This window comes from Notamacropus eugenii, chromosome 6 (genome assembly GCF_028372415.1).
Source record: "Notamacropus eugenii isolate mMacEug1 chromosome 6, mMacEug1.pri_v2, whole genome shotgun sequence".
Classification (NCBI taxonomy): Eukaryota; Metazoa; Chordata; class Mammalia; order Diprotodontia; family Macropodidae; genus Notamacropus; species Notamacropus eugenii.
This window is the reverse complement of record NC_092877.1, coordinates 164,969,222-164,983,280: the sequence shown is the minus strand read 5'-3', so window position 1 is coordinate 164,983,280 and position 14,059 is coordinate 164,969,222. Positions and strand designations below refer to the sequence as shown.

Genomic DNA, 14,059 nt, shown 5'->3' with positions numbered 1-14,059 from the left:
CCAGATTTTAAGCATCTGAGCATTTGGTAGGGAAGACAGACTTTTTGGGGGTGTGGGGGGAGGATGTGGGAAGATTTGGACATGATCAAGCAGTGGCCAATAGCCTGGGGTTTTCTTCTTCTGTCCTTCTCTGACTATTGCTTGGTAACTTCGTTAGCTCCCCAGAGTTCTACTATAATTTTTTTGTAGATAACTCAGTCTTCTATCACCAATTGCCTATAAACCATTTCAAATCTAGGAGACACCTTAACCCAACTAAACTGGTTATAGTTCCCTCCCAAACTCTCTCCTCTTCCAAGCAGGTTTAAGGGTAACAGATTTGGGCATAGATATTTTGATAGGATTAAGGGTGGGAAATAGCCGGAGGCAATCTAGAGGTAATAGACAATGGAGGGCTAGGCCAGGTTAACAGATCTGGGCATGAAAACCCAAATCAAGTGGAAAGATTCAAGAAGAGTTGAAGGGGGTTTCAGAGCCTGTATCCCATCAACTCAATCCAATGAGGAGCCATAGGCTGGGTGATGGAGGGGGACGCTGCATTCGTCAAGTGATGTGGTAAGACTTGCATCTTCCTGTGCTAAACTGTACAGTTTGTCTGTCAATGATACACTAATGTGCAAAGCATTTCTTCCTCGTCATGGATGTAAATATAAAAATTCTTCTGCGGGCTTCAAACTGAAAGTGATTGTGCTCACTGACCAGCATGGAAGCAGGGCTTGAGAAAGTTTTCAGTGAGTGAAAAGTTGGTGTGAGACTGGTAGAAACTAACAGACAAATAATACTGGCACAAATTGGCAAAAATAAAAAAAATAAAAAAAATAAAAGCTTCACATAATAGTCCCATCCTCCTTTTTTTGAAAAAAGGCATAAAATCTGCAAGATTACGTGGTGAGATATGATACAGGTTTTTCAGACTCTGAGATTAGTTCTCTGCCATTACAACATATTGCCCCTTGCTGTGTAAACGTAAGACAGTGCAATCCACATTCTAAAAAATAGCATACACAACAATAAAAAAGATGCAGTTAGACTGCTATTGATGAGGTACAGGCTCTGGGAAACCCCCTAGAATTATCTTTGAATCTTCCCACTAAATCTAGGCATTTGACTGAGACCATAAAGCTTTCATTATTATCATTGCTATGCCCAAATCTCAGTTACCTCCAGAGACTGCCTCTGGCTACTTCCCACCCTTGATCCTATCAAAATCCCATTTCCGGCAGTCAGGGCTCTAGTCACCCTAGTGTATTGGCCACTCCCATCAAGATCCAACCTGGACCCCTCTTCCAGTCACACCAGACTACTTGGCCACCCCTAGATCCCTCCCACAATTCTTCTTGCCTCCATGAAGGTGCTCAGATTCATTTTGGAGGACTTGTCAACACAAATGTCACAGGGACTCAGATTCAATCTGGCCTGCTGGCAATAGTGATACAAATGATCAGATTCCCTAAGAGTCTACCCAATAAGGTGGATCTTTAATAAACTTAGTTTTTCTCTGTTTGAAAGACTTGAGTAGAATTCATTCAGGCAGGACCCATGCATGCCGCTATTGTGGGGTCCCAGCAACTAACCCTCAACAGTATTTCATATCAACTAGTATTAAGTATCACTCATGATGGAAAATGCTATCTACATCCACAGAAAGAGTTATCTAATAACTTCCTAACTGGCCTCCCTATTTGCTGTTTCTCCTCTCTCCCATCTATCCTGTTTTTGAAGTTCATGGGCACCCCAGAATGTTGGGGTGTGTTAGAAGTGAGCCCCTTTAACACACCCCCAACAATGAGAAAAATGCTCACCTTAAACAAAGAACAATGCCTGTTGTGAAATCAGGAAAGGCTTTATTAATCTTTACATCCATTCATACAGGTAAACTCCCCAGTACGGTTACAGGAAGACTACAACATGTGCAGGAAGATGGGGCTTCTTATGCCGTTTTCTGAACTTTGGATCTCCCAAGACACCGTCCCCTGGCCATGTAACTCCATGTTCTCTTCTCTGATAGGCCCTTCCTCACACAGATCCTTGGGCCTGTGCATTAGTTTCTGACCTCTACCCTGGCCATGCTAGGTCATAACCCTTATCACCTAGGAATGTGGACAACAGAACTTTCTTACTTCCTACAGGGTGTAAGGTCATCTCAAAAGAATTCGTTCAGGCTGTCTTCACATGGTATAGGTGTTTATTGGGGGTAACCACAACACAAAAAACAAAACAGACCAAGCTGGCTCTTCTGCCCCTGAAGGGAGACAAAGATCCAGGGAGACCCCCAAACTTAGAGGAGATGGGTCCTTAAGGGAGATACCCAACAAGAGAAACCCCAGCTAAAGGAGGATATCCACTAGCCAGGAGAGACTAGTGATCCTTATAAAGGAAAACCTGCTGTAGGCAGGAGATGAGGTAACCAAGGACACCAAAATTTTGGTCATTATTCCATTTTCTAGCCCAGGGAATAGGGGTAGGGGGACCCCAGTACATTTCATTATTTCATTGACCAGCCTACTTGAATCTGGTAGTCTTCTAATGTGGCTTTATACATTCCTTAAAATAATGGGCTTCTCATTCTCTATTCCAATTTCATCTACCCCCTCAGGAAATAGACACCCAAATTCATTGGGAAAAAAAGGAAAGGGCCATGCATTGTTCATCATAGTGAGTCACTGAAAAAAATAATCTTCCTAAAGCACAGGTCTGACCATGTGAGAGTCAGAGTCAACAAGCATTTATTAAATATCTACTATGTGCCAGGTTCTGTACTAAGCAATGGAGACACAAAGAAAGATATAGAACAGTGCCTTCCCTTAAGGAGCTCACAATTACAGTTGGGGAAGGTGCAAAGGGGAAGGTTACCTGGCATGGGGGCCTGATCAATTCTGTGGTTAAGGTGGGAAATGATCTGAGGAAGTGAATGGATTTCACAATGGATTTCACTTTGGGGAATGAGGAGTTTCTGCAGATCACGAAATACAAGAAAACAGCCAAGGCACTTCCCCATCCAAAAAGTATTCAATGGCTCCCTACTATCTCTGTGAGAACTACTAACCCCTCAGCCTCCACAATGTAGATTCCAGACCACTTTTTTGGACTTACTTCACATTTCATTTCATTACAAACTGTCCTACTCTCTGGCTTCTATAGCTCCTACCTAAAACCCCTTAACTTCCTTCAAAGCTCAGGTAATACTTCCTATTCAACATTTCTTGATCTCTATTTCCTGTTTCCTATTTTCTTACTCTTTTAAGATTATACTTTATTCAGTGTGCACCCCATTGTATTCCCCCCAGTTAAAATATCAACTCTTTGAGAGCAGGGACTGTTTTTATCTTCTGTCTCCAGTGTTTTACACAGAACTTTATAACTAATTATGTTTTAAAAACTGAACTGAATTAAATGTTAATCCATCTGCAGATAGAATGAAGCTGGCTAGACTGAGGTTAAATCTAGAGCAGCAAAATGTAACTAGAAACAAAATGTTAGCATCTCCCTCCCATTTTTTTTTAAGAACTACTAGATGGGCAAAATGTGATCTTTTCTCTCCACATAATTTTTTCTAATAGGTGACTATGACACATTATATTATCTCCCTCCCAATACTCAGAAAATAAATCACTAATTGCCAAGCCTAGAGGCCTGTATTGGGCTACCCGAGTCTTTCCTACCTCACCTCCGAGGTCTTCGGCTGGCCATGCCGGATGCATGTATGAGAGAAAGGACGTTCCAGAGTCGAACAGGGGTTGAGCTTTATTACAGGGTTTGGGTTACAGATGCAGGGGGGTCTTCCTTAGGAGGAAGAGGGGGAGATTTCCTAAGGAGGCTAAGCTTAAGGGATTGGAAGTTGAAGTACAAGCAGGGAGAGAGGGGGAGGGGAGAGAGAAAGAAAAGAAGCGGAGCCCTACTTTTCTCTTTGGCTCCACACGTGCTAAGAGAGAGCTTTCAGGCTTCCTCAATCCTACTTAATCTTCAGCCACACAGTTTGCATCTCAATACCATGCTGTTAGGTAACTAGGTGTGCTCCAATCCGGGACGACCTCGAGGGCAGGGAGACTCCACCCATCAGGTATCTCCAGGGGAGAGGCGGAAATACCCGAGCTAGCCGAGCTAGCTCAGTCTGACCTTCTCGAACCCCCACTGTTCATGGAGGGCCTCGTAAGACTCTAAGATTTAGAAGCCCCACTTTTACCCGCCCGAGACCGTCCACACGGAATTGAGCTTCCAGTCCCAACATATCCCCTTCTTCGTTATGTGCGGAGCGCACCTGGCTCTAGAGCAAACAGTGGCTGGAGGCTGAGTGGATTAGGAAGGCCTTTAGCATATGAGTACCCTACAACAAGACTTCATTCACACAGAATCTGCAGCTAGCACAACTGACAAAGGGAGGCATCAAATAAAACAAAGATGAAACTAAATGGCTGAGTTACAACAGGGGAAGTGCAATCAACTAATCCCAAAGCATATTTTAAGAGAAGCAGGTGGTGTAGGCGCCTTACATCACCACTCCCTTAATCTTGCAAATGGATCTATACAGGTGGAAAATTGGTCACCTCCTCCCCACCCAAGTGTCCTGGGTTTGTGATATCAAAGTCCTCATTCAGCCGCTGAAAAAGATGCCTAGATGGAATGGGCAGCAATGTTGGGATGAGTGCTGCTTCCTCTCTGGGCAGCAGGGTTAAAGCTGTTAGCAGCAGACTCAGGTGGTGCATGATCCTTCTCCGGGGTCTCCGGGCTCTCCGACATCGGTTCCCACTTACGGATCCTTCTAATGGGAATCCACGCATTCCCTTTTCCTGTGGAGACACAAACATACCCTCGACCCCCTATTAGTATCTTAAAATGTCTCATAGCTGGAGTATTATGTGAGTTTTTTGAGACAGCTGTATCAAGCTCTGATTGTGTTAGGCGACCTTTTCCCCTTCTTTGTTTAGCGAGGATCGCCTTCAAGGTGAGATTGATAAGAATGCATAGTGGCTGTTTGTTTTGGTATAGCTGCTGCCAGGTACTTACAAATGCTTGATTAACATCTGTAAGGAACCTGAACTTTACGGATTTTTTCTTTATAACAAACACAGGAGCATTCCAGGGTGCTGATTGCTCCTTAACCAATAGTTGTAGTGCCTGGAGTTTTTCTGGAGTCAGGGGCCACTGCTCCACCCAAATCGGGGTGTCTGACTTCCAATTCAAGGGTGGGGACTCCAGTGCAACTGCAATGGCCCTTACTAAAAATTTGATAGCTTCATCCCGAGGCGGCTCATAATGTCCCTGCCCCAGATGTTAAAACTAAGTCCTGGAATCACCAACGGCCATACGGTCCCTTGGCGATCCTCTGCCTCCCACTTTACTGGGTGCATTGTCTCTAAGGTATTTTGGCACCCTCCTATTCCCCACACTGGTCTTTGGCTTTCTTTTAAGCTTCCAGTGCCGGGGTACTGAGCGACCGCTAAGGCAGGTCCTATGCGCTCCAGTATCAAGGAGGCCAGACATGGGAATTCCATTAAGCCAGATTGTACACTCAGGTCTATTCTGTCCTATTTCCTTTAGTAACTGGATTTGAACTGAGTGCTTTAAAGGAAGGGCAATAGCTATGGGAAGCTGATTGTCTATATGAGCTGGCTCGGCTACCACATTGGAGCATGGAAGTGCTGTGGTGCCGGTGGGATAAACTCCTGTATATATAACTACGGGTGCATGAGAGGGGTTCTGTAATATCAGGGATTCCTCCTGTATGGGGTCTCTCAGGGGGATCATGGCAAACTGATGAGCTGCAAGCTGGCACTTCTCTAAGCTGTAAAGGTGTTGCATTCCTTCCTCTGGCCCCATAATCTCCTGTATTCTCCCTCCAAGGGGCCGTCCCGATTCTCTGCCAAAGGGTACACTTTCGGGGCCCTCGAGGGGCCCCTCACCCCGTTTCCCGACTTCCTACATTGTTTAGCTAAGTGACCTGGCTTTCCACATGAAAAACAAGGGTCCTGGCCCCTCCCTGTACTTATTTCTTTCCTACACTCTTTCTTAAGGTGTCCCGGTTTTCCGCAGTTAAAACATTTTTTCTCCAAAGAGATATTACTTAAGGCTGCGGCCAGGTACTTCCCTTGCACCTGTGCCAAGTAGACCTGACTTCCTACCCTTTCACATCTCTGTATCATTTCTTCAACAGATGCATTCTTTGGCAGTCCCAGCATTGCCTTTTTGCAGTCATGATTACAATTCTGCCGCAGCAATGTCCTCAACACTATCTCTGTCCCTTGGTTTTCCTCTCCCATATCTCGACCTACTGCCTCCTGCAGCCTGGCCACAAAATTAGTAATCCTAGTCATGGGAAACTCTCTCTCTTTCTTAGAGGCTATAACCTTCCAGGCGGCAATAGCCATTCCGGCAATCAAAACATAATTGGAGGCTGAGTACTGTAATTGATTTCCTGTAGCCTCAAACTGCCCTGTTCCTGTAAACTGCTGATAAGCCTGGGGGGCCTGAGCCCCTAGCCCACCGGTAGTGCTCTTTACCCTCTGAGAAAATTCTGATACCCAACTCACATTCTGCCCAGGGGTAAGGCAGGCTCTAGCTAAGCTCTTCCAGTCATTAGGAGTCAGAACGAACTGACCACTGAGAGTCTCAAGCATGGCTATAACAAAGGGTGAATTAGGGCCGTGCTTGGTACAAGCCTCTTTAAGAGTCGCCACTCTCTTCCACTCTATGGGTATGTGGCTCCTTCGAACGCCACCGGGGACATTGGGGTCCGCTATTTCTAGCACAGGAAATGCCCCTACGTCTTCTCCATTCTCTATAGCCTTTCTTATTCCTTTTTCCAAACTGGACTGTGGCCCTGAACTGTCTGACCAATGGAGCATGTTATAAGGAGGCGCGGAGGGAAGGCACGGAGTATTCTCCCCTGCCTCGCCTTTTCCATCCGCTAGATGGAGCTCCGAGTCTATTTTTTCTTTACGCTCCTTAACTTTCCGCTTAACTTTCTGCTTGCCTGGACTCTCCGTCCCTCCCATGTTCTCCCCTCCCCTCTCTCCGCTTCCACTCTCATTCCAATCCCGCCCTGGCCTCTCCGGCCCTTCCAGCAGGCTCTTAATTACACCGAATATCAGGAAATCTAAATCCTCCAGCTCCCCAGGGTATTGTTGCTCATGAGCAGTCATTTGCTCTCCGAATGCTTCCCATTTTTCTCTTGATATTCCTGCCTGCTTGAGCCAAGGAGAAACTTTCCAAATCCTTTTACAAAATTCTCGGAGGTCATCTAACTCTATTGTGACCCCCGCCTTCCTGCATTCCCTGTGAAGTTTCTCAGCCCAGACCTCCTGTTCCTCTGGCTTTATTACTGGCAATAGATTCCCCATCTCCGCCCTTTTCCCAGGGGTTTGGGAAGCTTCTCTCCCCTTTCTCTCCTTCCGAATCTAGGATTCGGGACTCGCTTCTTTCACAGCCCCTTCCGGGTGTACCCCAAAAGCACCCAGGATTATCTACGCTCCCAATCCCTGTTGGGGCACCAACTTCCAAGCCTAGAGGCCTGTATTGGGCTACCCGAGTCTTTCCTACCTCACCTCTGAGGTCTTCGGCTGGCCACGCCGGATGCACGTATGAGAGAAAGGATGTTCCAGAGTCGAACAGGGGTTGAGCTTTATTACAGGGTTTGGGTTACAGATGCAGGGGGGTCTTCCTTAGGAGGAAGAAGGGGAGATTTCCTAAGGAGGCTAAGCTTAAGGGATTGGAAGTTGAAGTACAAGCAGGGAGAGAGGGGGAGGGGAGAGAGAAAGAAAAGAAGCGGAGCCCTACTTTTCTCTTTGGCTCCACACGTGCTAAGAGAGAGCTTTCAGGCTTCCTCAATCCTACTTAATCTTCAGCCACACAGTTTGCATCTCAATACCATGCTGTTAGGTAACTAGGTGTGCTCCAATCCGGGACGACCTCGAGGGCAGGGAGACTCCACCCATCAGGTATCTCCAGGGGAGAGGCGGAAATACCCGAGCTAGCCGAGCTAGCTCAGTCTGACCTTCTCGAACCCCCGCTGTTCATGGAGGGCCTCGTAAGACTCTAAGATTTAGAAGTCCCACTTTTACCCGCCCAAGACCGTCCACACGGAATTGAGCTTCCAGTCCCAACAACTAATCAAATTAGCCTTCAATTAACTCAAGTTAAAGATGGATGGTGTATAATAGGAACCCTCCATTTTTGAGGATGGATATTAATATTCCAACACAAGTGGAACTATAATGATGTGTTGGGACTTAGAGGAGCCCAGATCCCCTACAAATACCTTACTGACATTCTCTCTAAGAATGCACCAGTTTTCTAATAATTGGAGCAGCTTCTTAGTTTGTCCTTCAAAAACTTGACATCAGTCAAGTCTGTGCCAGATAAGTGTAAAATTTGGGCAGCATTCTTTTCAAAAAGATTTTTGACTTTTCCTTTACAAGGTGCAGGGATAAGATAGACAACTGTCTTCTTCATGTGTACAGCAGAAGGAATGAGTTGATTTCCAAATACTCTCTGCTGCTCTCCTTAGTCAGTTAGCAAAGAGAAACACCTAGAAGTTCCTCCTACAAGAAAGACCACCAGAATTCTGCAGAAGCTCTAAGCAGACAAACCTTGGTAGGACAAGACATGCAATCAACAGAGAGCAGAAAGCAGGGCCAGAATAGTACCCAGACAGCATGTCAGGCAGCATTCCCTCCCCTGACCCTGCACAGGAGACAGGGTCAGATCACAGTGTCCAGACCACTCATGCTCAAGCCACAGCAAAGAGAAGGACCAAGGCAGCCCATGTGATCTTGGATGAGGGTTGCTTTCAGCACAATCAACAACATATGGTTAAGGCCTGTTAGTCTCACAGCTAATGATGGAATCAACTTCAGGTTTGGACTTGTGTAAGGAGAACGAGAAAGATAAGGAGCCAAGGCCAAAACCTAAGATGAACCATAAGAAAATTGAGCTAAAACCCAGAAATTCCTACAAAAATTATTTTAAAGATTGGAACCAGAGCTTACTTAGTATTAGCTTCCCTATAAAAAGAATACTGTCTCACCGAAAGGAAACAAAAAGTCTATTTAGTTGTGAAAATGGATAATAGCTGTAAGCAAAAAATTAATTCAAACTCTACAATACGAACAAAACTCAAAAGGAAAAAAAGCAGCCTATGGAAAATGGAAAAAGTTAAATTAAAACTCCATAAACTGAACAAAGACAGAAAAGTTACTATAGATGGACGTACCCATGCCATAGCCTTCGTAGCGTTTCCGCTCACGTTCTACCGTCTGTTTGATGACTGTTTCTCGAGAAAAGTGCCTTCTTCCCTGTCTGCCTTTGATGCTGTTCTGTAACTCAATCTGTTCCAGTTCACTGTCAAACCGATGTAAATAACTTTAAAAAAAAGACATAAGAATTGGAGCTGTGAAATTTCCATTATTCTGTAAAAGAACTCATGCTCAGCATTCCTTGTCCAGTCAGATTTAACCTGCAATGTTGATTTAATATTTGACACTTAACTCACCACAGATGGCTGAGCTTGGAATTAGAAGAACTAGGTTGGAGGCCAAATTATGCCAATATGCCTGGGACTTTGGGCAATTCATTTAACCTTTAACGGCTTCTAATTCCACATTTGTGAAATGAGGGACCTACACTAAACTATCTCTAAGGCTTCCTCCAGATCTAACACTGTAGGAAAAGAAATAATCATAGCCCATGTATATATATAAATGGCTTACAATTGTACAGTGTTCTTCACGTATGTTAATTCATCTGATCAGCCTAGTGAGGAAGATAATAAAATTAGTATCCTCATATTGCAGATAAGGAAATCAAAGCTCAATAAAATAAAATCACTTGATTCGAGTTACAAAAGCATTACAGTTGCAGAGTCCTGAGAGACCCGGCTACTGAAAGCTATAAAGAGAGAGGCCACAAGCAGCCAAGAATAAAACATTAGTCTTCATTTGATCACTTAACTGATTACACTGCTAGTTATCAGCTGACAAGATCTGGAAGCAATTGGAAGAAAGTACTTGAACTTGAAGCCAATGAGATTGCCCCAAATGCAAAAAGAGAAGGCCAAGGAGAGAGTCCTGGAGAATATTCAGCAAAAGAGCCTGAGAAAGAGCAGTCAGATGGGTAGGTGAACTAGAGAAGAATGACTGGGAAAGCCAAGGAAGATTATGACCCATGAGAGAAAGGTAGGTCTCACACTTCAAAAGCTCCAAGCAGAAGACTAAGGAAAATTTTTTTGACTTGGTAGTTAAGAGATCATTAGTAGCCTTTGGAGTGGAGGGGCTGGAAGCTGGACTTTAAAGGTCAATTGGGTTATTGGATGACAAGGAAGCAGAGGAAAAGGAGGGCAAAGGATTCTGTCTAGAACAAAGAAGGATCATGAGATGCTTTTTTAAAGAGGGAGAAGAATTGCTCATGTTTCTGGAAGGAGGCAATAGAAGGAGAGACTGAAGCAAAATCAAGAGACAATGATGAAAAAGCAGGTTCTTAGGGGAAGAGTGTAGGAAGGATCAAAAACTTAGAGAATGTCTTCTCTGGCAAGAAGGGCTGTCTCTCAAAAAGAAAAGTCTGAGATACAGTTTAGGGGAAAAGAGGAATCTCATGACAACTGTCTTTTACTTTCATAGGAGGTAAGAGACATCAACTGACAGAGGCTGATGGGGGAGATAATGTAGGCTTGAGGAGAGATAAGAAAGTCTGGTGAGATCACTAAGAGCAACGGAATTATCAAAGAATAAAAATTTACCATGCAGCAGTCAGACTGTAATTTCCTCCAGCATCATTCAACAGTCCAGGAGTAAACAAGGCAGATCATGGGGGTGATATAGAACAAGAAATGGACAGGTCACGAATGGTGGTAGAACAAGTAAATAAGGATCTACAAAAGGATGGTGCAAAGCTGAAATGGTCAAGATTACCAGCAGAGAAAAGGGAGGTCAGCCTAGTGGCAATCGACTAGAACAGGTAGGAAGAAATTGGGAGGCAAATTAAGGATTAAAAAATAATTACAGTGAGAGGAAGAAGGGAGACAGGGAGAAAAGTAGGGAAAATAAGAGTCACCGAAGCACTCTTAAAGGAACAGAACTGAAGGAAGGCCAGAAAGAATTAAAAATAAGTAGCACTTTGAAAGTTACATGCTGAATTTATTCTAAAAGAAAAATCAAGTCATATATAATGGAGAGCTAGAGTTTCACACACAATTCCTCTTTTCTATGCTTTTATGCATATTGAAATGCCAATTTTAGTGTTTAAGTTCAGAATTATATATATATGTATATATGTGTGTGTATATATATATATATACATACATATATATGTGCATACACACATACACACACACACTTTAAAAAAAAAAGATTTTGGTGGAGAGGTGGAGAGATGAAACGGAAGGAAAGCTTTGCTCCAAGAAGAGAATTTCCATGTGGAGTTAGGAGAGTTCTGTGTGGGAGGCAGAGGGATTGTGTAGCTTTAGTCAGTAGAAGCTGAATCTCATGAAATTGGGAGGCCAGAATTGGAGAAAACATCAACATGAATACTAACGTCACCAAGTTTGAGGACAAGGCATGAATGGCAGACCAAGACTACTTGTAGTCTTGTAGACTACTTGTAGAACAGAGAGAGAACATGGAAACTAGAAGATCACAGCAAAACAGATATAAACTGAATAACATAGACTAGAGTGAACCTCCGTGGAGGAGGGCTTGCAGAACAATGCTATCAGAGGAAGGCTCTGGCAGTGACACTGGAGAACAAGGATTAGGCCAACCCTTCCCCTTGGCCTGTCCACAGAACAAGGAGTAATCTGGATCTGAGAGTACAGTATCTTTCAAAGAGACAGACTTCCATGATCACAAGAAGATTAAAAAGTGTGAAGATAAATATTTAAGATGAAAGAAAATTTGCTAAAGATCAAGTAATATTATAGAACAGAGGTATCAAATCACATGGTCCACAATACTCCCAAATGCTGTTGAAACAGATAAAAATGTTAATTGGGAAAAAGTTACAAAATAAATAAAAATACAATAAAACTTAGATAACATTACATTTTAAAAGCTAGTCAATACGAGGCCCTCAGGGATCCTTATCTACAGATCAGTGGCCCTCTTTTCTACTTGTGTTGAAGTTGCCCTTTTAGAGAGCGCAACATACATCGAGGCAAAGGAGGAAAGGAAGTGTGTGACAATATTGGGTTCAGTGGGGAAAAAAAACAACAGGAAAGGTAGTAGGGAAAAAAAGAAATGACTCAATCACTGACATGAGAGAGCAGTAAGAACAAATTTTTTAGGTAGAGGTACCAGTTGGTTAGGATCTCTCTATCCTTCCAAGAGTCTGTGATGACTAAGGGCAACATTGCCATGGTCATTCCCTCTCCAAATATGAAAGAGTGGGAAGTGATGGAGGGGCAGGGAGCTGAGGTCAAGAACTGGACCGAACTCAGATGTGGTAACAGCACAGGAATCATGTCCCAAGACATCCAGCATATCCCAAAAGATACTTATCTACATATGAAACATATATTTGGCTCCATAACAGGCCTAGTATATTAGTCCTCCTAGCAGTCAGTCTGGGACATATTTTTGCTTTCTGGTCCCAAATCTTTCTGGTTCCTGACAAGGAATCTGAGACCTGACCAGGGTGGCACTAGTCCCTGCCTAAATTCCCAGACTTTCTAGTGCCAGGTATGGTGTCTGTGGCCTTTTTGTCGTAAGTACTAGGGTTTTCCTTGAGTTCCCATGCTAATAAAATCCTTCAATGGCAGGAACCATTTCTTCCCCAAACATTATTGATGGGAGGTAGGAGAGCAATAATGAATACAGAAACAGGTCCAGCTTCTGAAATATGTTAAGGGTTTTCCCTTTCTGCCCTCTCTACTCAATGGTGTAGCCAAGTTCTTACCTTTCTATTAGTTCACAAGCATCTTTCTTTGTATACTCTCTTTTGTGAGGATCAAGGTGACTTTGAAACCACTGCAGTTTCTCACCTGCAAGGAAAAGTAATAAATTACTGAAACAATACCAGCCAAATAATTACAAGTTTCTCAAATAAGCCATTAAAAACTCCAATATTAAAACATTTAATACTACATTAGATCCACTTAAGTGTTAAATACGTCTCAGAGCAGACTAATGAAACTAATTTTGCAAAAACAACTTGTATCATGTATTTCTTATCTGATAAAGAGGCAAAGAAAATGCAGATAAGTTTTAAGTAGCTAGGACAGAAATGAGAGGCCAAAACACATGACTTTAAAATGTCTGTGTATGATTTACAGTCAACACCAAACAGATGACAAATACCCTATAGTGCTCCATCTGAGCACAATATCAAAGCACACCACTAATTTCTGGCTTAAGGATGAATGTAACAACACTAGAGGTAGGTGGCAGATACAGAGCGGACACTATGTCCATGTCAGTATCAGCACATAGGGGGTTATGTTGGCTTCTCAGAGGGACCTGACCAGGTGAGATCTTCCTATCCCCCTCTTTCCTCAACCATGCCTCCCATTTCTATCTTTCAAACTAAAACTGACCAGAAAGTAAAATATAGGAGACAGTTGTAGTGTTTGAGATACCAAAGCAGAATGGAATTATAAGATGGATTTGTATGAACAGGAATGAATGAATGAAGCATTAAGAGTTTACCACATGCCAAGCACTGGACATACAAACAGAAAATTAAGACAGTCTTTGCTCTCCAGGAGCTCACACTCTAATAGGTAAGACAACAAAATATGGAAGGTTTTAGCTGCAAGTCAAATGAAAAAATCCCACAGTCCTTAGGGAGCAGCGGCAAAACAAGTATTATTGCCTCTTCTTTCAGATTCTGATGTTGAACCATTAGATAACACACATGACTTTGGTGACAGAAACTTTCTTCTCTGAATCTTTAGGAGTTGTAGGTGGAACAGTAATTGGAGAAGCAGGTGCCTGGTCATATCTACACAGGAGTTGCTACCCAGGATGATGTCTGAGGACCCTATGCTGGAAGCATCACCATGCCTAAAGTTCTTGGGCTCAGGGTCCTGGTTGCCTCCATTAGGATAAGAAAAGAGATGTTGGTTCAGGTGGCT

At 43.4% G+C, this 14,059-nt stretch overlaps 1 protein-coding gene across 2 annotated transcripts in view; it reads right to left on the bottom strand.

Annotated features, from left to right (window-relative positions):
- The window catches only part of TMA16 (translation machinery associated 16 homolog), an 80,717-nt gene that overhangs the window by 27,419 nt on the left and 39,239 nt on the right, over positions 1 to 14,059 (bottom strand). Inside the window, exons 4-6 of one of the 2 annotated variants that reach the window (XM_072621558.1) lie at positions 12,883 to 12,967; positions 9,209 to 9,357; positions 3,719 to 4,787 (exon numbers count right to left, since the gene is read on the bottom strand). In XM_072621558.1, the coding sequence (XP_072477659.1) occupies positions 4,612 to 4,787; positions 9,209 to 9,357; positions 12,883 to 12,967 (410 nt within the window). In that variant the 3' untranslated portion in view covers positions 3,719 to 4,611. Of the gene's footprint in view, positions 1 to 3,718; positions 4,788 to 9,208; positions 9,358 to 12,882; positions 12,968 to 14,059 lie in introns of those variants that run through there. The other variant, XM_072621557.1, reaches the window with a different exon arrangement.